Consider the following 27,142-nt stretch of genomic DNA (forward strand, 5'->3'; position numbering starts at 1 on the left):
GGGAGCCAGAGTGCCTGGGTTCAGGTTCCATCTGTTCTACTTTCTATCAGACAAGCTATAATAATTTGAACTCTCTAAGCCTCGGTTTTCTTATCTATAAAATAGAGTTTATAATAGTACCTTCTTCATAGGGTTATGGGAAGGATTAAATGACTTTAATACAGGTAAGACATTTACAATGGTGTCTAGCTTATGGCAATGAAATAGGTGAGTATTAACCATTATTATTTCTGGCTCAGATCTAGAAATTTTGAGCAGGTGAGCTACTCTCTGTAAGCCTTGCCTTCCTTATCAGTAAAATGGTAATCATAATTATGCTTACCTTAGAAGGCTATTGTAAAGTCAAATGAGATCATATGAAATACCTTTGTCAGGTATGTGCTACACAAATAATAAGGCTAGTTTATTTTCAAGTCTTTTTTTCTTAGAAGAAAAATCTGGGTCAGACTTGTGACCTCGGTAACCAGTTCCTAGGAGTGTGGTTCCTTTTCAGTTAGCAGTGTTCTGGTCTATTGCCACTTTAGCCAGCCTCTCACTCAGCCCAAATTCAGACACTGGTCACTGTGTTCACCAAGCTAGAGGGGGCAGCTATGAAACTTTCCATGTGGTCTTTTTAAAGTCCCTCTTTCAACCTAAGTGAAGTAGCAAGCAGCCCCCACCCTTTCCATGGTACAGGAATAGGAAGGGAAAAATCTACAGCTTTCTCCAGAAACCCTTCTCACAAAGTCTCTCCCCAAATTTAACTCTCCACACTACTTTCATGCCCAATGTGCATGAGAGGTTAAGAATTGTGTAACTGGTTTCCAGAAACATGGAATGTGACATTTCTTGTACCACTGTGTCTCAGGGAAAACTCCAACTATGACATTGGCTACACTGAGCTCTGCCTTAGCCATGGGAGGTATCCTATAGCTTGCTCCAAGTTAAAAGCACAAACAACATCAACAGCAACAGCTACACGGTAGCCCATCACCAACTTATTTATTTTTTTACATTCAAGTCAGGCCTATTTTCTCAAAGATTTCTCCTAAGTTTAGTTCCCTTTTGACTTAGTTTGCCATGATTCTTTTTACCCTAATCTGGTTATATGTAGAAGTTAATTGTTGGACTAGGGGTAGGAAACTGACCTTGTGACTGATATCATTTACAACCCTAGCGTAGTTACACAGAGTCCCTTGCTTTACCTCCCCTAGTTATAATCTAAGAGGTCCATCCTAAAATGTGCAAACTTGGTGGTGGAGAGTAAACCAAAGTTCACTGGACAGAGTCTGCCCTTTCACCAATACAGTTCTGATTTTGTGTATTGTGAACTTTCTGATGTACATCGTGGTAGAAGAATGGAGTGTGCTGACTGATGGAATACTCTTCCTAAGAGAGAGTTTACCAACCATGTCCTAATAGGAATAGCCTTTTTGAAGAATTGGTCTACAGTAAAAGAAGTTGGCATAAATGCTTTAGCTTTTAGCAGAGCTTCCAAGGCTGAACTAGGAAACACCAAACTCAGGATATACTATACAATGAAGTGGGACTCCAAAGTCAGTATGTTTGGGGAAAGCCAGCATGCTATTTCCTTCTCTTGGAAATTTATAATGAATAATATCATGGTAAAGGCTCTGAGAATCCTGCAGGAAAGAAGCTGTTTAATTAACCTTATTAACCCAGCATTACCTAAATGTATTTGACCATTGTAACATTTCATTCACAAACAAAGTATCTGTATTTCTGGAAATACCGTTTCTAGAGAAATGCTCATTTTCTAAGTTGGAAGGCATCTTAGAGGTTACGGAGTCTGAGGCCCTCCTCAGGAATAAACCCTTCCATATAGTTACTTGGACATAGTAATTCTATGGTTGCAGAGATAAGGAACCACATGCTTAGCAGCACAATCCATTTCTTCTTGGGCAACTCTCATAATGAATTACAATCTGTCTTTAAGGTAAGACAACAATAAGCACCCAAACTTTACATTAAGAAAGATCTTAATTCAACCTCCAGCTCTGCTTCTCCTTATGTGGCTTTGAGAAAGGTACCGGACTTCTCTCAGCTGAGCATCCTCAACTCTAATATGAGGATGGTAAGGGTACCTGTCTCCTAAGGTAGTGGAGAGGAATATATTAAATAATCGATAGTAAGTGCTTGGTGTAGTACCTGGTACATAGGAAGTGTTCAATAAATGTTGACCATTATTATTATGAATCCTGCATCTACTTTCCAGAACAGAATAGCACATATCTATTACCATTTCCACCTGGCAGCTCTTCAGAATCACAGGCTTCTTTTCCCAAGCAAAGTATCCTATGCACTGGATGGTATGATCTTGATTCCTCACCCCATCAGCGAACAAACACACAAACAAACAAAGCATATGTTTCCAAATGAGTTTATTGATAAAGTAGATACACATATGACTGCAGTCTTGTGTGCATTACCACACATACACAAAAATAATATTTTAAAGAATAAAATCAAGATGAATAATATGCTTTGATATTTTCATCTTCTCTTATTATATACCATTTCACATAGCACAAAATCCTGTTTTGCTCTCACTAAATATAATAACAACATTTTGAGAAACCATTTTCATGGAATATGCTTCCTTTTTTTTAATCCTTAGTTTAAGAGGTCATTGTAATATTAGATTTTAATGGCTGTCAAAGCTGAGAACAAAACTTCACTAAAATAAGTAGATCCAATGGAAGAACAGCTCCATACCTATACTTGCTGAGTCATCATACTTAGTGTTTATACTCCTTTTATGCAAATACTGTTGTAAAATTCAGCTAGTATATTTTTTCCCTAATGTCAGTCAGATGTTCTGGCTGACATCAGGGAAAAAAATACACTAGCTGAATTTTACTAGTACCTGGAAACTACCTGGAATACATTGAATTTTTTATAATTTTAATGAAAGCATTCAAGACTCCATGAGAAACAAACTGGTTAGAAAATTGCATTTCCTTATGTTTAAAACATATACTATGAGAGTTTTCATACGTAATGACATACATCACTTTCAGCAATAAATTAACAATTTCCATACATTTTTCCCAATGCTTTATCCATAGTACACATTTTTTTCAAATCCTGTTGCCTTCCTCCTCATTAATATATCACCTTTCACTTAAAAAGACAAATCAAGTGTGTCTAATTAGAAAATATCTGCTTTGTGCCATTATTTCTGACAGCCATTTGTCATAGAAAAACTCAACAAATTTGGATCCCTTGTCTTTTTGAAAACAAAATGTAAAAGTCATCTTTAATTTATCAACTCTAGGTAGTAGTTTTCCTTGACTTCAACGAACCTCTAAGTGATAGTATGATCCTGATCAGAAAACCCAGGAGCCGGAGGCTAAACAGAGTCATACAAGTAAAAAGGTAAAAACGTTGATCCAGGCAGGTTTATCAGAAGGAAGCAGAAGGCAATTAGAGAACGAGGGCAGGAGGAATCTGGGAAAGTCCAGTGTGACTTCCAATGTTCTCAGCAGAGCTCAAGGAGCCTCAGGTAGAAGGTAACAGAGCAGCCTACTGAAGTGTCATGTAAGTCCCACAGGGACTCAGACAAGGAAACAGCATTTCAGCACCCAAGAGAACTAGGGAGATGTAAGACATGACCCAGGTCCTAGTGGATCAAGGAAATCAGAGTCTCAGATATGGCAACTGGAATATAAGGCTGGAGCATGACCACAGCAGTAACAATTCCTGGACGTGGGGCTAAGTTTTCCTAAAAGGTAAATCTTATTTCCCTGTGTAAAATATAAGAGATCTGAGCCCTGGGGACTTCAACTAACCCCTAAGGCTACACATCTTACAAAATGATAAGGCCAGGAGGACTTGAAACCAGACCATCTGGCACCAGAGCTCTTACCTTTGAAGCTATGCTACATGCCCTGCTCAAAAACAGAGGCTGATTGCAAATCTAGGATGCTAGGTCCGAACAGAATCTGCAGCCAAGCCGATAGGACTGACCTCTCCTCTAGGAAATGTTACCCTTGAGCTCCTTAAATTTCCCCTGATTACTAAGGAGTTTGGTTTCCATGGAGACTGAGACAAAGAGTTCCAGTTAAATATGAGAGTTAAATAGTTCTAGTTTTGAAAATGTGAGATTGAAAAGGCAAGAAACCAGGCTTTCCTACTGTCTTACAAAAAATTTCTTACACAAAATCATTTTACAGAGAGAAACTAAGACTCTGAAAAGATAAGTGAACTGTTTGGTGTTATCCAGTAGCTAGAGAGACCACTGGAACCCAGGGTCTCTAAACCTTAAGTTGAAGACCTTTTTCGTACACCTTCTTACATGCTCTGCCATCTAACTCCACGATTCTGTGATACTGTACCTAGAGCAATGTTTATTTAATGATTCAGAAAGCATATGTTAGCATCTTTTATCATGTTGTATATAGATATACAAACTCCCAGTTAAGAAGGATCTGTAATTAATAGAAATATCAATATTAGCAGGCCTCATAAAGTAGGGAGTCTTTTCATATACAGTTGATCCTCATTATTTGCAGATTCTGTATTTGCTAGTTAATCTACTTGCTAAAATGTATTGCAATCCAAAATCAGTACGTGAAACACTTTTGCATTCTTCTTGGACATGTTCTTGTGCAGAAAGACAAAAATTTGACTGTCTTGACATGGGTTCCCAACTGAGGTTGAATGACTCTGCATTCTGCCGCCTCGTTTCAGCTGTCATGATGAAAATCAAGTGTCCTTTGCATGGTCTATCTAGGGCCTTTTATCCCCATATTTGTACTTTTTCTTGGTGATGTCATTGTTTAAAATGGCTGAAAATATATGTGTAAGATAAGCTTCCTCCAGACATGAGTTATATACTCCAGAACATGAGTTGTGTTAATGAATCAACAAGAAATATTAAATAAGGTGTCTTTAAATAGAAACATGTATAAAACAAGGTTGTATATTGATCAAGCCATGACAAAAATGTTGCCACCAAAGGCTTATAGGAATCTAACCCTGAATTTCCCATGGAGCCAGTGATTCACTAATTCCCTCTTTGAGGTGACTTTTAGAATATACTGCTGTTGATAATGAGAATCAACTGTATATAATTAAGCTCAGTCCACTCTTCCTAGTCTTATCCATCATTGCCCTAACTTCTCTCAGAATGGTCAGGAGGAAGGAGTCAACTTCAACTTTATGCAAGGGACTTTAAAAATATAATTAAAAATGTAAAAGAATAAAAGAATCAAATGGCTTAAAAGCAAACAAATCCTATACCATAGGAAACCAATTAGTAGGTAGAGAAAAGAGTTCAACTTCAAACCCTCAGCCTTGGTTACTAGGAAATGCGCTTTGGCTAAAAGGATAAATTGGACACACAACTGGCAGCATCCTCTCTCTTAATCAAATTTGCCTAAAGCATCTCAATGATCTACTCAAGCCATAGCATGAACTCTGTGGCTGCCTTAAGTCCTAGACTAAGAGAGAGCTGCTTCACACAGTCTCAGAATTGATCATTCCATGCCATGGTAGATTTGGTGTGGAATAGAGGTAAAAAAAAAAAAAATGTATTCTTGGTTGACATATGTGATAAAAAGGGATGTCTTGTATTTCCTGGCTTACTTTTCTCACTCCAGTAGGTTAAGTATTCACCTCCGCAGTTGGTTCTCAGCTACCATCGGTTTGGTCTGATTACTGCTGTGAAGTCCTGAGATGATGGGCTGGTGAAAACATGGGCCAGCTCTGCTCAGGGAACCCTCAAGCCTTCTTGCTTCCCCTTGCAGCCCCATAAAGTGGCTTCTAATGCTTGCCCATAAGTGGGGAATTAACACCATGCTTCTTCTTTACCATGCTTCTTTACCTAGCTTTAAAGTTTCTGGAATCCTTCCTCCTCCCTGCCTTTTAATTTCATTTTTCTCTGCTTCCCATCCTTTCATCCACCTCGTGTGGTCCGGATACACACACTTGCTACTCTTAGTTTAGGCCAGAAGGCTCTGTACTTTCTAAGATACCTGACTTTTTTCCTTTTCCTATAAGCACTTCTTCTTGGCTACTCCAGCCCATATTGTTCCTCCAGTGCCTTCTCTGAACTCATAAGGCATTCACAATCAGTAGCATACAGTTTCCCACTAGACCATTCTGAGTGTTTCACCTATGCCAGTCTTAACTCACTCACAAACTCCCTGAAACCAGCACACTGTGTCTGCCTTCCTCCTTGGATAAAATAGAGATTTTACGGGAAGGATGGCACATAGTCCAGTGCAACACAAGCAAACACAGACCCTGTTAACTCAAGAAAAAATAAGAGCCCATCAACATTACTGAAGCTTAATAAAAGCATTAGTGATGTTTAGGACAATGAGCCTCAGAGCCTCAGGGTCACCTGTTTATGAAAGGCAAGCATATTATCCTATGGCAGAATAGGTGAGAATGGTTCCCAGCAATTACAGGACCCCACTAAGTTTATCCTGATGGGAGAGACACTCACTTTCATTATTACAACCTAAAGATTAAGGACAATCAGGCATGAAAGATGCTAACACCAACTTAGAATGTAAAACTGGCTGTAGAGAGGGAAAACTCTGAGTCAGTTACCTTTCTTTAAAAGACTCATTTGCAGAACTTAAATTCACTGACATTTTACCCTCAGGCCTTTAACTGTTTTTTGAAGATAAACCACGGTTGAGTGAATCAAAATAATTTTGCAGCAGTCATTTGACAAAAGCAAACCCATTGAGACATATAGTTCCTAGCTGATTACCCACTTCCAGCCTCCATCAGACATGAATTTATTGATCAGAGGGGAAAAATGAATTGAAAACTAAGTGTTCATCTGAACTCCATTTCCTGTATTATCTTGGGGTTATAGAGAGTCTCAGCTACAGAATTATCACCAATAATCCATCTCACTAGATGGTCACTAGATCTTTTTAAGAGCCTTAAACTCAGCACTACTGGAATAATTTTAGCCATTTTTTGCAGTGTGTTTTCTTTCCTATAAAGATCAAAGATCTCAATGTGCATCTGCAGATATCTATAGATATCCCATAAGTACAGTGGCTATGGAAGCTCATGCAATTGATGTTAAATGATGCACTTGTAACTTTATTATTGAGTAATCATGAATTCTTCATTCTTTCAATTATATAAAAATTATTCATTCACTAAGAGAGATGGGGAAGTTGCTACCCATATAACGTTGAATGAGTAAGCTGTAATAAACATAGGTAGTGGATAATTCCTTGTGAGTTCATCTCTTGACAACATATAGCGTATTACCTGGCATAAAGAGCTTGGCAAACATTGAGCACATTATATGCGTCAACTACTGTGCCAACATTGGGTTTTCAGGAAAAACATGAATCTTGCCCTCACATGATTCACAGTCTGGTTGAAGAGGCAGACATTGGATAAATAACACAAAATAATATATGGCTCAGAGTTTTGAGGAGTGCTAAAATGGATGCAGTTATATTGAGAATAAATCAGGGGCCCGAATTTAGATTAGCATATATGGAGCTCCTTTTTGAAGAAATGACATGTGTAACTAAACTCTGAAGGCTGAGTTGAAGTTGGCCAGGTGAAGAATGGATGGTTAGCCTTCTAGAGAAAGTACATGCAAATATCTGGAGAAAGGAAAGAACTTAATACAGCTGAGGAATTGAGAGAAAGCCACAGGGGCTAAAACACACTGGGGAAATAGCATAAGATAAAGGTGCAAGAGTAGGCAGTAAGAAGTATAAATTTTACTCTAAGTTTTATGGGAAAGAACTAAAGCCTTAGCAGCAAAGGAGTAAAACAATCTGATTTACATTTTTGAAAAGAAGGCCCAGAGTGCTGTATGGAGAATGGATTGGAAAAGAAGAGGAGGATAATATTGCAGACATTCAGAGGGTCTTTTGGGAATGGTGTCAGTGGGGATAGGCAAAATTGCATAGAGTCAAGACATATTTTGGAAATGGAATCTAAGAGGACTTTGAGATGGGCTGGATATCAGAATGTGAGAACAAAGAAGCCAAGCCAACTTTAACTGTCAAATTAAAATTGATGGATAGCAATTCTATCTATGGAGAATAATTGAGAAGAAGTTGTTTGGTGGAGATGATAATGGGGGGAACAAGTTTAGTTGGCTATGTCAATGAGACATTCAGGAGGATACGCAAAGTAAGCTTTAATTAGCAATAGACTAGTGAAGTCAGAGAGCAAGTATGAATCTAGGAGTCACACAATATTGATGCTACTTAAAAATCACAGGAAGCAAGATCTATGTAGTGAGACTATAGAAAAGAGAAGAAAAGGCCCAGAGTACAAATAGAGGAAAAGGAATCAACAAAGAATGCTAAAAAGGAGTAACAGGAGAAGGAGCAGAAACAAAAGAGTGCAAAATGACAGAAACCAATAGAGAAGAGAGTCTGGAAAAAAAATACTAAATGATCCAGAGAGGCCTAATAAAGTGACTGTTAAAAGTGTTTCTTACATTTGGTAGTGGTGAGTTTGTCGACTTTGGCATGACAGTCACAGTTTCAGTTACGAGTTATGGGATGAAAATAGATTGGAGCTGGTTGAAGATCAATGGGATATGAGAAAATGAAGACAGCATGTGCAGACAACTCTTTCTAGAAGCTTTGCTGTGAAAGAAGAAAGAGAAATAGGGAGTTAGGCTAAGTGAAAGAAGCCAGATCGAAAAGTTGCATTCTAGATGATTCCACTGATAGAGACAGAGCAAGAGGGTGGACTAGAAAGCTCCACCAATTGTCCCCTGGGCAAAGACACCAAATTAACAGCTCTCTACACAGAAAAAAACACCTTCATGAGAACCAAAAATCAAGTGAGCACTCACAGTACCTGCTTTTAACTTCATATCGCTGAAAGAGGCACTGAAGAGATAGAAAAGACAGTCCTGAATCATTGACACCACCCCTCCCCACTGCCCTGGCAATGGCTGTGTGGTGTGGAGAGCATCTATGGGCTCTAGTTGAGGACATCATAGATGAATCCATTGATATAACATTTTGGAAAAGGCAAAATTATAGAAACAGAAAACTGATCAGTGGTTGCTAGGGATATGAAGTAGATGAAGAGATGAACTACAAAGGGAAAACACAAGGGAATTTAGAAAGTGATGGCACTGCTCTATGTCTGTATTGTGCTCATGGTTACATAGCTATATGTGTTTGTCTTACCCCATAGACCTCTATGCTGAAAAGAGTTTATTTTTCTGTATATAATTTTTAAGCACATTAACAACAAAACAAATCATTCAAAAAAGAACCTCTTTTCCTGGATAAAAAGCAAAGGGAGACCAACTCAAGGGCTGTTGAAGTAATTAAAAGAGAATTGCCCAAGACAGCTTCTATGTGGATATTAGGGAATCAAGAGAGGAAAAAAAGAAAAAAAAAATTTGAGAACCTTCACCGAGAACCCATAGACTGCATTCACTTCCTCTCTAAATACAGAAGCAGAGTACAAGGCACCAAATCTTCTTGAGTCATAACCTCAAAAGGACATATGGTCCTTCACAATGATTAATATATATCAATGAATGTTCTTTAGGTTGCATGCAACTATCACCACCTCCAGCTTAAGTAAGTCACATACAGAAAAGGGGGATGGGAGTAGAGAGGTAGTAGAAGGATTTCAAATAACTCACAGGTGTGAGAGAAATGACAAAGAACAATGTGTCCAATAATTCGTATGTGCCTCTAAAAACCCTCACCATTGTTGTGGCAGCCAGTTCCACCCAAATTTCATCCAGCTTCACTCAAGTACAACTGGACGACACCTGGCCTAGCCTCGTACACCTCTCACTTCCTACTCTGGGGCTTCTTGGGCACCACTGTGAACTCTCTGGGTGCTCACAAATGTGCAAGCCATAAGTGGGGAATTAACACCATAGGGTCACCTTTTACCAATAGGAAAGAGGAGTCTACGGACACATCCTTCCCGCACTACTCTCCCTCACTCAGATCAACAGTTCTGAGGACCAATGTTTTAAATATCCTAACTCAAGTCCTTGGGATTAGGAACTAATCACCAGTAGTGGTAGTATTGCTTAGCTTCACCTCCTTCCCAGTTTCACTCCCTGTCCTGAATGCTCTGAAATCATGCTATCAACTATATTACCCACAGCTAGCCTTCTTCTCAGGCTCTGCTTCCTGGGAAAGCCAGGCCAATACAACCAGACCTTGGGAAAGATCTGGGGTAGGTCTGAAATTTTCAACTATAGAAATTTATAACCATCTCTTAAGGGTAATGACAGCAGAAGCTCTAACCAACCTCTAACCAGTTCCCAGGAGAGAGTCTGACTGGTCCAGCTTAGGTCACATGCATACCCTAGGGTCATAGGGCACAGAATTTCATGCTCTAATCCCAAGAGAATCACTTGGAGTGGAGAAAGGAGTTTTCCAACAAGTATGATGAGGTTGGAAATAGGGGAAATTTTAAGAAAATTTTGTTAGTAGTTGGCAGTTGCTTTAGGGTCAGATTAACTTATCAATCTTTATTTTTTTTAATGTATACTGTGGCATCCTAATCCCCTTGTGACTGAAGTGTAAGTTTCTTTTCTCTAAGGAATCAACAGGTTTTAAGACCCTGGAATGAACCTTAAAATAGAAAACATGAGCCTAATTCAAGTATATATGGGCTTTTCTCGTAGGTTTTTCTGATGGTTCAAAATTGATATTTTTATCCTGGAAAGTTCATGCTCTAACAACTGTTTAAACAGCCAGCTTCATTTTCACTCACTCTCATTTTGTTTCCCTCTAGGTTAATATCCAACACAGGTATTAAGCACCTTCCAGATGTTCACAAGATTCATTCTCTCCAAAAAGTTTTACTGTAAGTTTTTTCCTTGAGTGACTACCAACTCTTTACTCAGTATCTGTCTTGCCCAACGGCCATCTGGGCCTTTAATATGGTTTGTGTTGTCTACATCCTCCAAATGTATTGCTCTGGGTTAGCAAAGATAGGGAGGCCAGAAGTGAGGTCCTTGATTTTACCTGCAGGCCAGTCAATATCAGTTTGGAGGAAATTGAAAGACCCCTCACTATGAGTATTTTTCACAAAACCAGCAAGTAGCAAAATCAAAAAGTTGCTCATTTTTTCACTATTCAGTGCCTTAATGACTGCCCCCCACACACATACACAACACCCCCTGTATTCCAGCATCCTCTCCTCTTCTTTCTAGAGTTGCTATTCTGCCCTGGGCACAAAGAAACTATCTAACAAACACATTCATATTAAAGAGTTAATGACAGGCTGTGTTTGCCTCTTCCCAAGGTATTTGTATCTTGAAAAAGGAAGACAAAAGGTAGTTTATAATGGCAATTATTTCCAATAATGGAATTGTAAGAATATGGACAGATCCAAAAGGAGGAGATGGGGAAGGAGTATAAGGAGCTAAGCAGGGAGGGAGGAGAGAAAGAGGAAAATACGAAAATCTTTCAGAATTTCTCAAATTGTTCCAAGCTGTTTACTACACTACTTCTACAGCTGTTACTTCCGCATTTACTTCTCCATGTTAGATCAGACCTAATAGGGAAGGTTAATGGGGGAAATGAGGAATACAAACAGAAAATGAGACTTTCCTCATCCTTTCATTCAGGAAAGGCAAAATCAATGATAAAACCATTCTGAGACCCAAGGAGAATAGGCAGAAGGAAGCTAGCAGTAAGAAGGGGATTGACATGAGGAGAAGGCCCAACTAGGATGAACAGAGAAGTTAGACAGGAGGTGAAAGGTCAGCTTAAGTGTTTGTTACATTAGGGTGAAATTATTTAAGAAAATCTTCAGAAGAAAAAAGTGGGCCACATACAGTGGCCAATGGCCTAATCCAGCACTTTGGGAAGCCAAGGCAGGTAGATCACTTAAGCACAAGGGCTTGAGACCAGCCTGGGCAACACGGTGAAACCCTGACTTTACAAAAAATACAAAAATTAGCTGGGCATGTTGGGGCACACCTGTAGTCCCAGCTATTCCGGAGGCTGAAGTGGCAGGATCACTGGAGCCTGGGAGGTTGAGGCTACAGTGAGTTGTGATGGCACCACTGCACTCCAGCCTGGGTGACAGAGCAAGAGATCCTGTCTTAAAAAAAAAAAAAAAGACACTGAATGTCTGCAATTCCATTTGTAAGAACATACTAAAGATAAATTAGAGACAATTTTTTCTCCAAACTTTGAGCTGATCATCTTCCAAACAACAACTAATTATATTAATACATTACCTCAGCTAAAGACTACATCATGCCAGTTAAACTAAATGTTGGAAGGTTACATGAGTAGAGCTGACGTAAATATCTTATTTGTCTGTACTTTCTTCTAGTGACATTCAAGACAACATAAACATCCACACAATTGAAAGAAATTCTTTCGTGGGGCTGAGTTTTGAAAGTGTGATTCTGTAAGTAAGAGGGAAAAAATCCAACAGAGTAATGTTTGATTTTTCATTTAGTGATCTCTTTCTCATAATTGGATGCTCCTTTTTTGTTTGGGTAACTTTGGCATTTCTCCACTTAAATCACTCTCCGGTTCTGCGTTTTTCTCTCATCTTTACATTTCAGAATCACAATGTGGAGTCATGTTAATAATTTATGATTCTGTGGTGTGATTCAAGTATTTAAAATTGCTGTTTGAATGATGGTCTCCTGTGATACAACATCTGTTCCAAAGGACAGAATAACTCATGCATCAATAAAGCTAGTTATTGCCTGGCAAGGCTTTTGTTGCCTAAAGAAAAAGATCAGGAAAGAGGCCCAATCAGGATGATATGGCGATTCCCTCATAACCATGCCAAGCAGCTCCTGTTCAGGCCCATGCTGAGCATAAGATGACTTCTCATTTTCTTGAAACGATCACATTTTTTAATGAGTTTGAGTTACTCTCTCTGACTTTGGGGAAATCTTTTAAAGGCACTCTGTGTTGTTAATGAAAGACCTTCTAATCTTTTATGCCAGTAGCCCCTGTAGCAGTTTATCCACTCACCAGGATGGCCAAGAAATAAGACACTATGGGCTACCTGAGTATGCCTAGGATCCATGAAAGTTAGATGCACAGAATGACATTTGGGGACTCAGCAATTGCAATCACATCTGTAAGATATGAAAAGTATTTTATCTATTTTACAAACTGTTGTGTTTTTTTTTTAAATATACCAGTATGAGTTTTTAAAATATGCCTATATGTACAAAACGTAAGTTCCAGTCCATAAAGAATTTTAGCCCTCTTCAGTTACATGATTCAGATACCCGGCTGTTAAAAGAAAAAAGAAATAGTAGACAGATTATAACACTTTGATGAGTAAAGCTAAGCACTGTATTTGATGTAAATTAATTACAGAGAACAATGGAAAGAGTTTGAAAACAGATTAGCATAGAAATTGAATGTATGGAGGGAACAATAAAATTAAATCAAAGGAATATATTCAAAATACATAGATATTAGGACAAAAGCTATAGATGAGTGATACTGAATCATTTCACGTAAGCTCATGATATTTGAAGTGAAGGGGTGTGTGTGTTGAGATGAAGTGATGGGGTGCAGAAAGGGTGAGAAAGAGAAAGCAAAAAGAATAAACTAAAATGTGAGCAGAATGAATGATATATAAAGAAAAAAAGAGCAATTATTCTAAGAGTAAAGAAGGAATGATTTCATCTGACTAGTCTGTGATGCGAGGGTTAAAGGAAGAGTTAAATAAGGGAAAGCAAGCTAAGAAAAACAGGTTGTTTTTAAAATGGCCTTTTAAAGACGAGTGGTAGTTAGCTACGGAGTTGGCAAAGGGCATGCAGAGGGAACAGAATAATCAAGACCATGAAGAGCACCTGCCTTTTATAAAAATAAAAATAATCAGCTGGGCGCGGTGGCGCATGCCTGTAATCCAAGCACTTTGGGAGGCTGAGGCGGGTGGGTCAGAAGATCAGGAGATTGAGACCATCCTGTCTAATATAGTGAAACCCCATCTCTACTAAAAACACACACACAAAAAAAATTAGCTGGGCGTGGTGGCAGGCACCTGTAATCCCCTCTACTCAGGAGGCTGAGGCAGGGGAATCGCTTGAACCCGGGAGGCAGAGCTTTCAGTGAGCCAAGATTGCACCACTGCACTCCAACCTGGGCAATAGAGCGAGACTCTATCTCAAAAAATAATAATAATAAAATAAAATAAAATAAATAAAAATAAAAATAATAATACAAAGAGCTTGTGGAAAACAGTGAATACATGAGACATACTGGCCTGCTGGATTGTGAAACAAACACAACAGTAAAAGGATTCCTGGGCTACTTCACAGAGGGAGATTAGTGATAAATATAAACAGTTATACCTGGATGTTTATGTTTATTTGGATCTTTCTTGAAATATATGTTCATTTTAAATACAGAGACTTAAATGTTATAATGTGGCAAACTTATTCAATTTTTTATAGAAAATATATAATTAAGTAGGAGTGTGCTCATATCATTCTTGTAGTTTTGCACAGTGTGCTTATACTGTTCTCACAGTATCATTGACCTGATTTTTTTGCCCAGACCATAAGACAGAAGGCAAAGCACTTTAAGTGACCTGGTCTCAACTCTCCCCAACTAGAGGCAAAGAACCTGAGGAAATAAGAACTTCTGACAAAGCTTTGCAAACCCAAAGCTACAAAAGAAACATATAGATCCCGTCTGCTCTTTCCTAACTCCTGTTCATGGACACTGATTTCTCAGAATTTAGTAACAGTTTTCAGGAAAGGAGTTTTCTTTTAAGAGTGAATGTTTCTCAGACATGTCTCTAAAGGATAAATTCACTTTTGTGGAAACAATTTCTATTGTTCTTATTTTGGCTGTCCCTTAATCCATAGACAATAAAATCATGTAATTCATACTTAACACAACTTAAGTCTCCAATCGTTTCTAGTTTGGCAGCTTTGATGCAGGGGTGCTTTCTTCCCATGGGGACATTTGAGCACACTCAGAAAAAAAAAAAAAGCATGGCAAATGGCACTGATGACTGTCAAAGTATTCTATGGATAGCAGTTTTCAAAATTCTGGGAATACTACACAGCTATAAAAAAGAACAAGATCATGCCCTTTGTAGCAACATGGATAGAGCTGGAGGCCAATATTCTAAGCAAACTAACACAGGAACAGAAAACCAAATACCACATGTTCACTCTTATAAATAAGAGCTAAACAATGAGAACACATGGATTCTAGGAAGGGAACAACAGACACTGGGGCCCACTTGAGGGAGGAGAGAGAGGATCAGAAAAAATATCTATTGGGTACTCTGCTTATTACCCAGGTGATGGAATTATTTGTCCACCAAACCCCATGACATGCAGACTACGTATGTAAAAAACCTGTACATGCTCCCCTGAAACTGAAAGTTGAAAAAAATTCTGAGGCCCTGTTCTAAAAGTAAATATATTTTTAAAGCAACCGGCAATGAAAGATTATCAGACACTAGCCTAGTGAATCAGAGAAGTCAGCAATAAAAACCCACTGTGTAGAGTCTTCTGAGTCCTTCTGCACCCGCACTGTGCCCTGGTAAGCAGAGTGCCTGAATGGGGAAAGCACCTAGCTATGGCCAGCCAGGAGAATGTCCTAATTCAGAAGAAATAAAATGAGGTGATATGCGTGACAGCACCCAGCACACTCTGGCCTCAGGAGAGGTCCGCTTCGTGCGTGTTTCCTCTGCTCCTCAGTCAGCCTATCTCCCTTGCCTGCTCCTCAGTGAGTTTTAAAGGGCCAAGTACCCAGCACCTCCACTCTTTAGGATGAGAGCAGAGTTCACTTCTGTAGCTTCCTGAGCCTCTGCTGAGTAAGCACACTGCCCTCGTCCCCAAGGACACAAAAGGGTTAAGGTAAGCCTGTGATGCAGTTATTCCTTAGTTGATGTTCTGCCCAGGTTATTGTAGTCATCATCATCATCGTCATCATCTGGTTTTCAAATAATAGGTACTTCCTCTCTTAAGAGACCAGGGGTGTGTGTAATAAATGTGGGTTTCCCTTTGTTACTAGCTTGAGATTCCCACAGACTAACGTAAATCCAAGGGCAGCAGTACTGAACATAATTTGTTGTTTGTGAGATGATCCACTGTTGATATCAAGAAATACCATCCTCCTCCTCATATGATGGTATCTGTTGATTGAGATAATCCATAAAGACAAAGGGATATTTGAATACAATAATTATTTAAAATTAGTTTGTGTTTTATTTGATTATAGCAACATCTATTTACAGGACAGTAATATGCAAGAAATATCAATTATCTAGTCAATAGGCAAATAGGTGGAGCCTGTATGGATTAAGGGTCAGCCAACTACATACAACCCAGAGGCCAAATCAAGCTCATGAGCTAAGACAGGAAACACTAACATTAGATCTAAGTTAAGCAAAATGTTATCCCCTACTAAAAATTCTCTTCTCAATATTAGACCTATATTACAAAAAAAATACTCAATTATTACACTTTGAATTTGGTCAATAAAAAATTGTGGAAATTGTTTTATAAGTACATAAAGTACTTATATAATATTTTTTATTTTTGCCTTTTGGCCCATAAAACTAAACTTTACTATCAGGCACTTTACAGAAAAAGTTTGCTGAATCCTGTAGTTGATTCAAATCCCCAGGGATCCAAATGCCACAGCTGGCTCAGCAACTCCCACTATCCTGCAACAGTCAGGAGTCCAGATGTGCCTGGGAGAGGCTTTCTCAAATGGCATGGGGGTGAATAGCCACTTCTTTGCCATCAGAACCCGCCAATTGGTTGTGAATGTTTTAAAAGATTTACCTTGCCTCTTTCTGGATTTTTTTAGCTAATTAGTTTTTAAGAGGAGGAAAAAGACATACAGTTGTTCTCTTGTGATTTTAAGTGTTTTCTGGCTACCCATGGCAGCACAGGAAATAGAGTCCTGGACGCACAGGAGCTTCTCTGGGTCAGCTTTCTGTACAGTGTTATTTGCAAACCCACTAAGCTGGACAGGGAAAAGAACCTGACAGCAAAGCAAGAACAGGTAGTCAGAGGCTCTTCGGGCTAAGCTCTCCTGACCTTGGTATCTGTTTTTGTTTTCAGATCCACTCAGGAGCAGAGCAAGGCAGAGCTGTAGCCCAAGGTGTCCTTGGGCTCCCCTGTCCAGGGAACCCTGCTCACTGACCTTCTTAGCGCAATCAGGATGGTTGTTCTATACCCATCTCCACCTCCCCCAGAACCTCCTCCCCTGCTCATTCAGATCACCTCACCCTGCCACAGCCCACATTCTCTGTAATTGATTTCTCTTCCTTTCTGGCTTAACCCAGAGCCACCTCCACAAACCTCCAATAACCAGGTCCCTAAGGGTCACAGGAGATGTTCAGGTTGTCTGACAACTTAATTAGATCACTTTTGATGATAGCCAGGCCTGCTGCTGTGGGTGATCATGGGTGAAAGGCTTAAGGCCTTAGAGAAAGGTGACACAAAATGTTCTTTCTCTGTCTTATAAACACTTGTTCAATAATTGTACGATTCCTGTCCTTCAGGATGAGAAAGATCTGTCGCTCCCCTCATTGCTTCTCTACACACAAATGATGTGTGTAAAGACCTTACAGTTATAGAATCCAGGCTGCTCTGCCTAAGTGTGCCTTTTCAAACTTAAATTTCATTTATTCCTTTGAATAGGTAATACATGCACATAATACAAACTTCAAAAGTTACAAAAGATTATACAGCAATAAATCAGTCTTCCTCCCACCCGTGTCCCCAAGCTTTAAAGGTGGCATTTTCTTTATGCCACTAACCTGTGCTGTCTGCCCTTGCTCAGTGCTTCCAATTATGAAACCCCTGTATTGTTTGCATCTGACATTACTGGTTTTTAATAGGCTTTTTATTTCAGATGGCTGAATAAGAATGGGATTCAAGAAATACACAACTGTGCATTCAATGGAACCCAACTAGATGAGCTGTAAGTAGCCCTGACTATTCTTCCAGGCCATTTAAAGGGAAATGGCTCTTACAACAGCAATATTTATGTGGCTTTGTGTTCTCCTTCTTCTTTCCTCAACCCCATCCCCAGGAATCTAAGCGATAATAATAATTTAGAAGAATTGCCTAATGATGTTTTCCACGGAGCCTCTGGACCAGTCATTCTGTGAGTAGCTTTCCCCATTTCTGTGTGTAAGAGCTCAGTTTGTGTAAGTTAGAAGTCAACTCTCTGCAGCTACAGGAGAAGCTTCCAACGCAAGGCTGGCCATCAAGATCAATTTTTATTCGTGTCATCTGCAAAAATTTATAGAGACAATTTAAGGCTTATCCACAGTCTAACTCTCCATTAAAAAGCAACACTAATAATAACATGTAATGAGCATGTACAGAGTGTCAGATGGTGTTCTAAGAAGTTAAGATGCATTTTCTTGTTTAATCCTTATAATCACCCCCTGTGGTAGGAGCTATTATTCCCATTTTACAGAAGGAAAAACTGGCTTCCCTGGAGAGCTTAATTCACTCACTCAAGGTTATACAAGAGTTACAGCAGGGATTTAAACTGATCTAACTCACGGTACAGACCCACAACCACTTGACTATGTGTCTCTTCCCTGGAAAGGAAAGCACAATTCTCCATCATCCTCAACACTCAGGAGGTTCCTTCAACCCAATGAGACCTATATACACATTATTTTTGGATCCTCTTTCCAAATCCCTTGGGACGCATTCTGTGCCTCATAGCCCTGCATCAGCACCTCTCCTCTTGTCATTTCATTACTTCCATCTTTCCCTCCAAAAGTGACTTTCCCATCTTCTCTTCTTACCTACACTGCCCCTTCCATCAAGGATCATTCCAAAGTTCTACCTCCTCAAGTCTCTCTGACAACCTTGCCATCAGTGACTTCTTCCTGTGGCTCTCATGGCCTTTAAGGCTTCTTTGGTGGGGGGACAATCTGCATCACAATCACAAAAAGGCTTTCTAAAAATGTGTTCCTGGGCTCTAAGCAAGACCTACTACACTTACTGAAGAAAGTACTTCAAGATGAAGAAAGGCACCCAAAAGGAGAGAATGAGGTACAAGAAGGAATGGTGAGCAGAGCAATAGATAAGCATGTTAATAAATCTACAGTTTTACTAAATGATCCTTACGTAGCCTGCCTTAAGTCAAGTCAGGCATTTAGAAGCCACCTACCTGAACCTCTTATTTGGCAGTTAGCATAGGCTACCATGTATGGTTATCTACCCATCTACTGACCAACCATCTATCTGCATCACTTTTGTCTACACCAAATAGCTAATATTCTCCTTCAGGCTGGAACCTGTGTACCTCTAGAATTAGACCTGGTATGGAGAGTCAGAATTTTAAATATTTATTATTAATGATAAAGGGTGTGTTGTGATCCATATATGAGATTCTGCTGCTTTGAAGAAAGAAATATACGCTTTAGGGTAGATTTATCGTCCTGACCATGTTCAAAGATTATTCGAGAATGCCTGGCTTTATATAGGCAACCTATACAAATGGAGTATCAGTGCGATTAAAGCAGAGATACAGAGCAGACCGCCTTGGTTTAGACCAATTCTTTTACCTCTCTAAGTCTCAGTTTCCTCACCTAAAAAATGGCCAAAAAATACCTATTTCCTCATATTATTTGAAGCATAAAACACACACACATACATAAATATTTTTTCACTCATCAGATAAATTTTTAAGCATCAGTCTTGTGCCATGCAGGGAACAAAGGAAAGTTCTTCCTCATAGGAAGCTTATATTCTCATTGGGGGTGGGAATAGAGAGGAGTCAGGCAATACATTAAATATACAACTTAATATATCAAGTCATGATCTATCTATGAAGTACAAGGAAGGACCCAGGGTTAACAAATGGATAGTGTTGGACATATCGTCCATGTACTCAAGAATACAAAATACTCAAAACTTGTACTGCTTAGTTCATGTTTCCTGTTCTTAGAGTACTTGGAACACAAATGAATTTTGACAAGTACTTTTGATGTCTTTGATCCCCACAATAGCAGCATGTCAGTTTCACTTAGCAAAAAACCCTGAAAGTTTTGAATGTTCCTAAGAAGGCATCTCTATCTGTTCATGGCAGAATATGTCAGTGATGGGTGTGTTTATATATGTGACCTGTACCAGGTACAATATTGAATCTATAACATCTTAACCTACTATCTGCTCCTGAGAATAATGAAGTTGGATGAGATCCCCCAACTCCTTCATTATCCAGCTGAAGAAATCAGAACCCAGAGGAGAGTGATCTGTTAAAGATCACACTGCAACTAGAAGGGGTGGAGTCTGGACCAGAAACTAGGTCTTCTGCCTCACATTCCATGTATTCCCACCATACCTGTTGCCATAAATACATTTAATTGAACATCCAAAAGTTATTCGCTGAGGCCCCCTGAAACTGGTTGTGAGCTAAAATAGAGAGAAAAATAACTATTAACACCAGCCTCCCAGCCTAAGAACACCAGTCAATGTTAGATAAACATGGCACAGAAGAACATCTCCTGAGGTTGCACAAGCAGATTCCAGGCTAAGACACTGCACAATGTATCTCATAAGAATGTTTGACAGAGAACACAAAACTTGAATACCCCATCTAGCCCCACTGTGAATGCAGGCAGGAAGAGAGCCTCTGTGAAAGCATCGGAAGCTTATATTTTTATTTCTTGTTTTACCAATGTTAAGTGTGACAAATTTACTTTTTGCTCTTATAAATATGGATTTAGCTAATTTTATTTTTATTTTATTTTTTTGAGACCAGTCTCGCTCTGTCACCAGGCAGATTAGAAATTTAGAGGGATCACTAAAAATAATTTTAAAAAAATTGTTAAAAATGTTGCCTTTGAGTGAACTGGTGCTTTAAATTATAATCTTCCTGTACTATTTGTGGGTTTTTTTTTTTTCCCTAGGATGTGTATGGACTATTTTGATAACAATAAAATGTACTTGAAAAAAATAAAAAAAAAAAAGCATCGGAAGCAATTCTGCAAGGTCCTCAAGTTATAGGCCCATTGTTTTATCCTTCTTACCACAGGAACACATCTGTCTAGAATTAAGGGAATAAAATTTACAGAAAATTCATGGAATTAGGAAGCACTCCCCATGACTTAAAAAGGTAGAGAGTGATAATACATTCCCCCATATTTTCATCTCAGTGCAGGATCCTGGCTGGAAGCCTGGCCTATAATTGCTAATTTCCTCTTCTCCCCCTAGGGCCAAAAGAATTGTTCACCTTAACATAAAGCCACCCTTTCTGGGGCTTTCATATTAGTCCATAGATGTTCTTCAAGCCTCTCCCCCTGCTGACTTGAGACACAAGAAGACTAATAGCCTATTCCACATCCCACTTCTGCAACCAGATACACTAAACCATCTAAACCCTGGCCTGAGAGGTGCTTGTGTAGGTGTGCAGTAGACCAGCCCACCTCAGGTGATGAGTTAAGAGGTAAGAGTAGGAATATGCGTAGGCTATTCAGACCACAGTAGGCGCAAATCATGCTGATCTTGATTGTGCCTTGGGTCAGATTGCTGTCCCTGCTCCCACACACACACAAAAAGACTGTGATATATCTGCATGCAGGAGGTTTACCAGAGGGTGCTCTCAGAATGTACAGGGAACCCTTGATGGAAGCAGAATCAGGGTAATGCATTTGCAACAAAAGGCTCAGGTGATCCCATGGGGAGATCTGGAGTTAAGATGGTCCTTCAAAGTTGTACTGAATTAAGGTAAGGGGCAAGTCCTCCATATCAAGAATCATTGGGTGCAGGCTGTCCCTGGGGAGGAGCCAAACTCCTGGGGAGGAGTAAGTCAGCTGAGGGCAATTCCCAGAGTAGCCTTGGCTATGAGCCACCTCAGCTGTGAGTGGTTCTCAGCTGTCCTAAAGCAGCATGTTCAGAGTTGAGTAGGTTTTGGGGGGGTGTTTTTGTGTTTTTTTTTAATCACCCATGCTGGAGTGCAGTAGTGCCATCATAGCTGACAGCAGCATTAAACTCCTGAGCTCTAGCGATCCTCCTGCCTCAGCCTTCTGAGTAGCTGGGACTACAAGCGTACACCACCACACGTGGCCATTTTTGTTGTTGCAGAGACAGGGTCTCACTATGTTGCCAAGGCTGATCTCAAACTCCTGGCCTCAAGTGATTCTCCTGCCTTGGACTCCAAAGCACTGGAATTATAGGCGTGAGTCATAACACCCAGCCCCTACCTTTAGAATTTTTGACTCAGTAGGTCAGGGTTGAGGCCTGATAACTTGTATCTCTACCATCTTCCTAGTGAAACTGATGCTGCTTGTCCAGAGTGCTCTCTGAGAATTACTGCCCTAGGACCAATGTTGGGAATTGGGAAGCCTTGCTCAGTCTCCAAAATATCTCCTCCACAAGCCAACTGTGGTGAATCTTCCTCCCTCACTGGCTCAGTCTTTTTTCTCAGGTGGATATATGCAAGGAATTCTAAGAAAGTTAAGGGGCACACACTCAAACTGATAGCTCCTTTCCTGAAGGCAAAATTTCTAGTTGAGGGGAGCCTATGAACACCCGAGGGTGCAAGGGTGCACTGTTCCACGCAAAGAAAGATAGATGCAGAGAAAGCCAGGGGCATACAAACAAGTTTCATCGAGTTTCAGAGGAGCAGCTCAGCATCCTCATTTCCCCCTTATGAGTCTTGACCTTGAACATCAGCAGCCATCTGAGTTTTTACCTGATATTCTGAACTCACTCAAGGTTGTTTTTTTTAAGCAATTGAGCAATTGCTGTTTCTTTGGGAAAGAGTTTCCTGTGGGGAAAATTTAATGCATTGCATTTGCAGGCTGGAGCCAGTACAATCATATTCTGATGGTTTATCAAATTGATTTGGCTATAGCTCAGATTCATTTGATAGTTCAGATTCAAACACTGAGTTATTTGTATAAGAATGATTCTCTTCCATTACCAGTGTACCCACAGTCCTATAGATAGTAAATTGCCTTTTTATCCAGCCTGGGATCATGAAAGAGAGGTCTTCTAGCCATCTGTCAGTGTAGTATACACCAGAAATGTGCTCTCACTTATGGAAATGATTGACCTGTAATAACATCTTTGCTGGGAAAAATAGAAATTGTTCAAATCAAATTTGTGGCACTGGCTATAACACACTTTATTAAATGGGGCACAGAGTGCTTTTTAACTCCTGCCTCTCCTGCCTCAGCCTCTTACTACCTTCCTACCCATGCAGTCTCTCTTGCTACTCTGTATCTCAAAATGAAGAGTCCTAACAATGTTGAAACAATTTTAAATTACTAAATCTCTTCTGTGCAAGTCATAATCCCATGGGGTCTCCATTGGTCTTTTCAGGATTTAAATTCTCAAAACTACTCACTGTCTGAACATAGCATGTGTTGCAATGTTAAAAGTGATATTTTTAAAAGAAAGACCAAAATCATTAGAACACACCAGCCTGAAAGATAAAGTTTAAAAACACCAGCCCACAACTACCCCTCCCCGCTTGTCCAGCCCACCAGTTCCAGGCACAAGGGCAGGAATAAAGTAAACATTCTCAAGTACTCATTGAGGGCATCAAGTCTTACATGACATACATTTAGTGGATGTTGATTAAACACCTACTGTGTGTCTGGCAAGGGGTAAGAAATATATGTAAAAACAAAAAACAGTACCTACTGTAATGCATCTGGCCAAGGGATGAATATTACTTCCCAGTACAATAAGCACTGCAGAAATTTTCACAAATGGCTACAGTAATATACAGCAGATGCCTAATAAATCCTTGTCTTCACGTCACACAAGGACTTTTAACACGTGAAGTGATAGTGTGGGAGGAGACAGCCTCTGTCATCCTAGACCTGAATTTCTGCAAAAGCCACTTTGTCCCCTTCCTACTCTCAATCCTTTCCCCTTCCATTAATTTACCAACTATTTATTGAACACCCACCATATGCTGGTATCAAGGTTCTCAAGACTAATCTTACAAAAATCCAGCTTTGAATAAACCATTCTTCTGCTCACATAAATCCTAAACTCTTCTGCATGACTATCAAGGCTCAGAGATCTAATCCCGTCCCATCGTTCCCTTTACTCCTCCAAGTATGATTGCTCAGAATAACTATTTTAAATACCCCTCCCTCACTGTGCCATGATTTACGTTCGGGGCCTCTCTCTAAGCCTATCTTTAGCAAATAGTCATTGTATTAGTAAAGGTTCTTCAAAGACAGAAACGAGAGACAGAGAGAGAGAGAGAGAGGAGAGGGGATTTTATTATTATTATTATATTTTAAGTTCTGGGATACATGTGCAGAACATGCAGGTTTGTTACATAGGTATACACGTGCCATGGTGGTTTGCTGCACCCATCAAACCATCATCTACATTAGGTATAACTGAAGGAGATAGAGACACGAAAAACCCCTCAAAAACGTCAGTAAATCCAGGACCTGGCTTTTGGAAGAGAATAACAAAATACATAGACTGCTAGCCAGACTAATGAAGAATAAAAGAGAGAAGAATCAAATACACACAATAAAAAATGATAAAGGAGATATCACCACTGATCCCACAGAAATACAAACTAACATCAGAGAATACTATAAACACCTCTATGCAAATAAACTAGAAAATATAAAAGAAATGAATAAATTCCTGGACACATACACCATTCCAAGACTAATCCAGGAAGAAGTTGAATCCTTGAATAGACCAATAACAAGTTCTGAAATTGAGGCAGTAACTAATAGCCTACCAACCAAAAAAAGCCCAGGACCAGACAGATTCACAGCCAAATTCTACCAGAGGTACAAAAAGGAGCTGGTACAATTCCTTCTGAAACTATTCCAAACAATAGAAAAAGAGGGACTCCTCTCTAACTCATTTTGTGAGGCAGCATCATCATGATACCAAAACCTGGCAGAGACAAAAAAAAAAAAAAAAAAAAAAAAAATTTCAGGCCAATATCCCTAATGAACATCGATGCGAAAATCCTCAATAAAATACTAGCAAACCGAATCCAGCAGCACATCAAAAAGCTTATCCACCACGATCAAGTCAGCTTCATCTCTGGGATGCAAGGCTGGTTCAAAATATACAAATCAATAAACATAATCCATCACATAAACAGAACCAATGACAAAAACCACATGATTATCTCAATAGATGCAGAAAAGGCCTTCGACAAAATTCAACACCACTTCATGCTAAAAACTCTCAATAATCTAGGTATTGATGGACCATATCTCAAAATAATAAGAGCTATTTATGACAAACCCACAGCCAATATCATACTGAATGGGCAAAAACTGGAAGCATTTCCTTTGAAAACTGGCACAAGACAAAGATGCCTTCTCTCATCACTCCTATTCAATACAGTGTTGGAAGTTCTGGCCAGGACAATCAGGCAAGAGAAAGAAATAAAAGGTATTCAAATAGGAAGAGAGGAAGTCAAATTGTCTGTTTGCAGATGACATGATTGTATACTTAGAAAACCCCATCATCTCTGCCCAAAATCTCCTTAAGCTGATAAGCAACTTCAGCAAAGTCTCAGGATACAAAATCAATGTGCAAAAATCACAAGCATTCCTATACACCAATAATAGACAAACAGAGGGCCAAATCATGAGCAAACCCCCATTCACAATTGCTACAGAGAGAATAAAAATACCTAGGAATACAACTTACAAGGGATGTGAGGGACCTCTTCAAGGAGAACTATGAACCACTGCTCAAGGAAATAAGAAAAGAGGGGATTTCTTAGGGACATTGGCTCACATGGCTATGGAGGCTGAGGAGTCCATGATAGGCTATCTGCAAGGTGGAGAACCAGGGAAGCTATCGCATGGCTTGGTCCAAACTTGAAAGCTTCAGAACAGGGGAGGCCATCTAATTCTCAGTACAAGCAAGAGGCCTGACATGCCTGTGTCAACAAGGAGACAGACGTGCACTGGGGAGTAAGCAGAATGATACATTGGGTGGATTGACTTGAATGCCATCCAGTGTTTAGGTGTTAGATTGGGAAGAGGCCTGAGAACCAGGGAAATTGACGGTATAACTCTGAGTCTGAAGTCAAAGTCCTGAGAATCCAAGGGGGTGGGGGAGGGAAACTGGTACAAATCCCTGAGTCCAAAAGCCTGAGAACCTGGAGTTCTGATGTCTAAAAGTAGGAGAAGAAACCCAGCTTCTGGGTGAGGGCGTATCTTCCTTACTCAGTCCATGGATTCACATGCCAATCTCTTTTGGAAATACCCTCAGACACCCAGAAATAGTGCTTTACCAACTATCTGAATATTCTTTAATCCCCTCAAGTTGACACCTAAAATTAACTATCATGGTCACAATAATGTACTCCCTTGAAGATGTGAATAACTGATGTCTTTTTTTGTTACTCCCCCCCACCCATGCCCATGTATATTTGCATCATAAAAATGAAGAGTGTTTTCATAAAGGAATTAAAATCAAACATCCAATTTTCAGGCCATGTGGAAGAACTGTAGCCAAAAAATAGACCTGTGTGTGTATGAGTGTGTGTGTATGTTTTAGGAGAACAGAGAAAAAAAGGGAATATACTATAGTTAAGTCTCTAGCTAAGATCTGAACAAGATCTACTTATCTCATCTTTGTCCCTGCTAATATAAATTTCTATGGAATTTTCTTAATCCATGGAGATACTAGAGATAGTTGTATTTTCTGTCAGTTCAAAATTTGGAAGTCTTGACAGGTTCCATGTTTGATCACTTCAGACAGTAAGCTTTAAGTAAACACCTCCACAAAGACTTTTATTTCCCTGTCATCCAGGAACCACTTTTGCTTAAAAATTTGCTTTACTGAAATTTAAGTGACTTTGCCTCTTTCCTACCAAGAGCTCCCTCCTTCAACATCCACCAATGAAAGATCTCAATCCCAGGACACTGACAAGATGCCTTCGTCTCACAGCATCAAAGCCACCACGTACAAATGGCAGCAGCACATATGTCTTGTAGCTGTGATAAGAAGGAATCCAAAATAACAAGCTAGCTCCAGAACACTGAGCAATGGAAAGGCAATGAAGTTTACCAAGGAGGCTTCCCAATCTAACACCTAAATGCTGGATTGCATTCAAGTCAATCTACCCAGTGTATCATTCTGCTTACTCCCCAAGGCATGTCTGTCTCCTTGTTGACATTGCACAAGGTTGCTCCCTTTCTTGGTAACTCTGATATTCTCAGCCACATATACTTACCTGCTGCAGAAGCACCA

The 27,142-nt window shown here is 39.6% G+C and overlaps 1 protein-coding gene across 1 annotated transcript in view; it reads left to right on the plus strand.

The window, feature by feature from the left end:
- FSHR (follicle stimulating hormone receptor) overlaps positions 1-27,142 on the plus strand; it is a 202,438-nt gene that overhangs the window by 160,548 nt on the left and 14,748 nt on the right. Inside the window, exons 5-8 of the mRNA XM_002812040.4 lie at positions 10,732-10,803; positions 12,286-12,363; positions 17,817-17,885; positions 17,997-18,071. Of these exons, the coding sequence (XP_002812086.3) occupies positions 10,732-10,803; positions 12,286-12,363; positions 17,817-17,885; positions 17,997-18,071 (294 nt within the window). The remainder of the gene's footprint in view (positions 1-10,731; positions 10,804-12,285; positions 12,364-17,816; positions 17,886-17,996; positions 18,072-27,142) is intronic.

Source organism: Pongo abelii, chromosome 12, assembly GCF_028885655.2.
Source record: "Pongo abelii isolate AG06213 chromosome 12, NHGRI_mPonAbe1-v2.0_pri, whole genome shotgun sequence".
NCBI lineage: Eukaryota > Metazoa > Chordata > Mammalia > Primates > Hominidae > Pongo > Pongo abelii.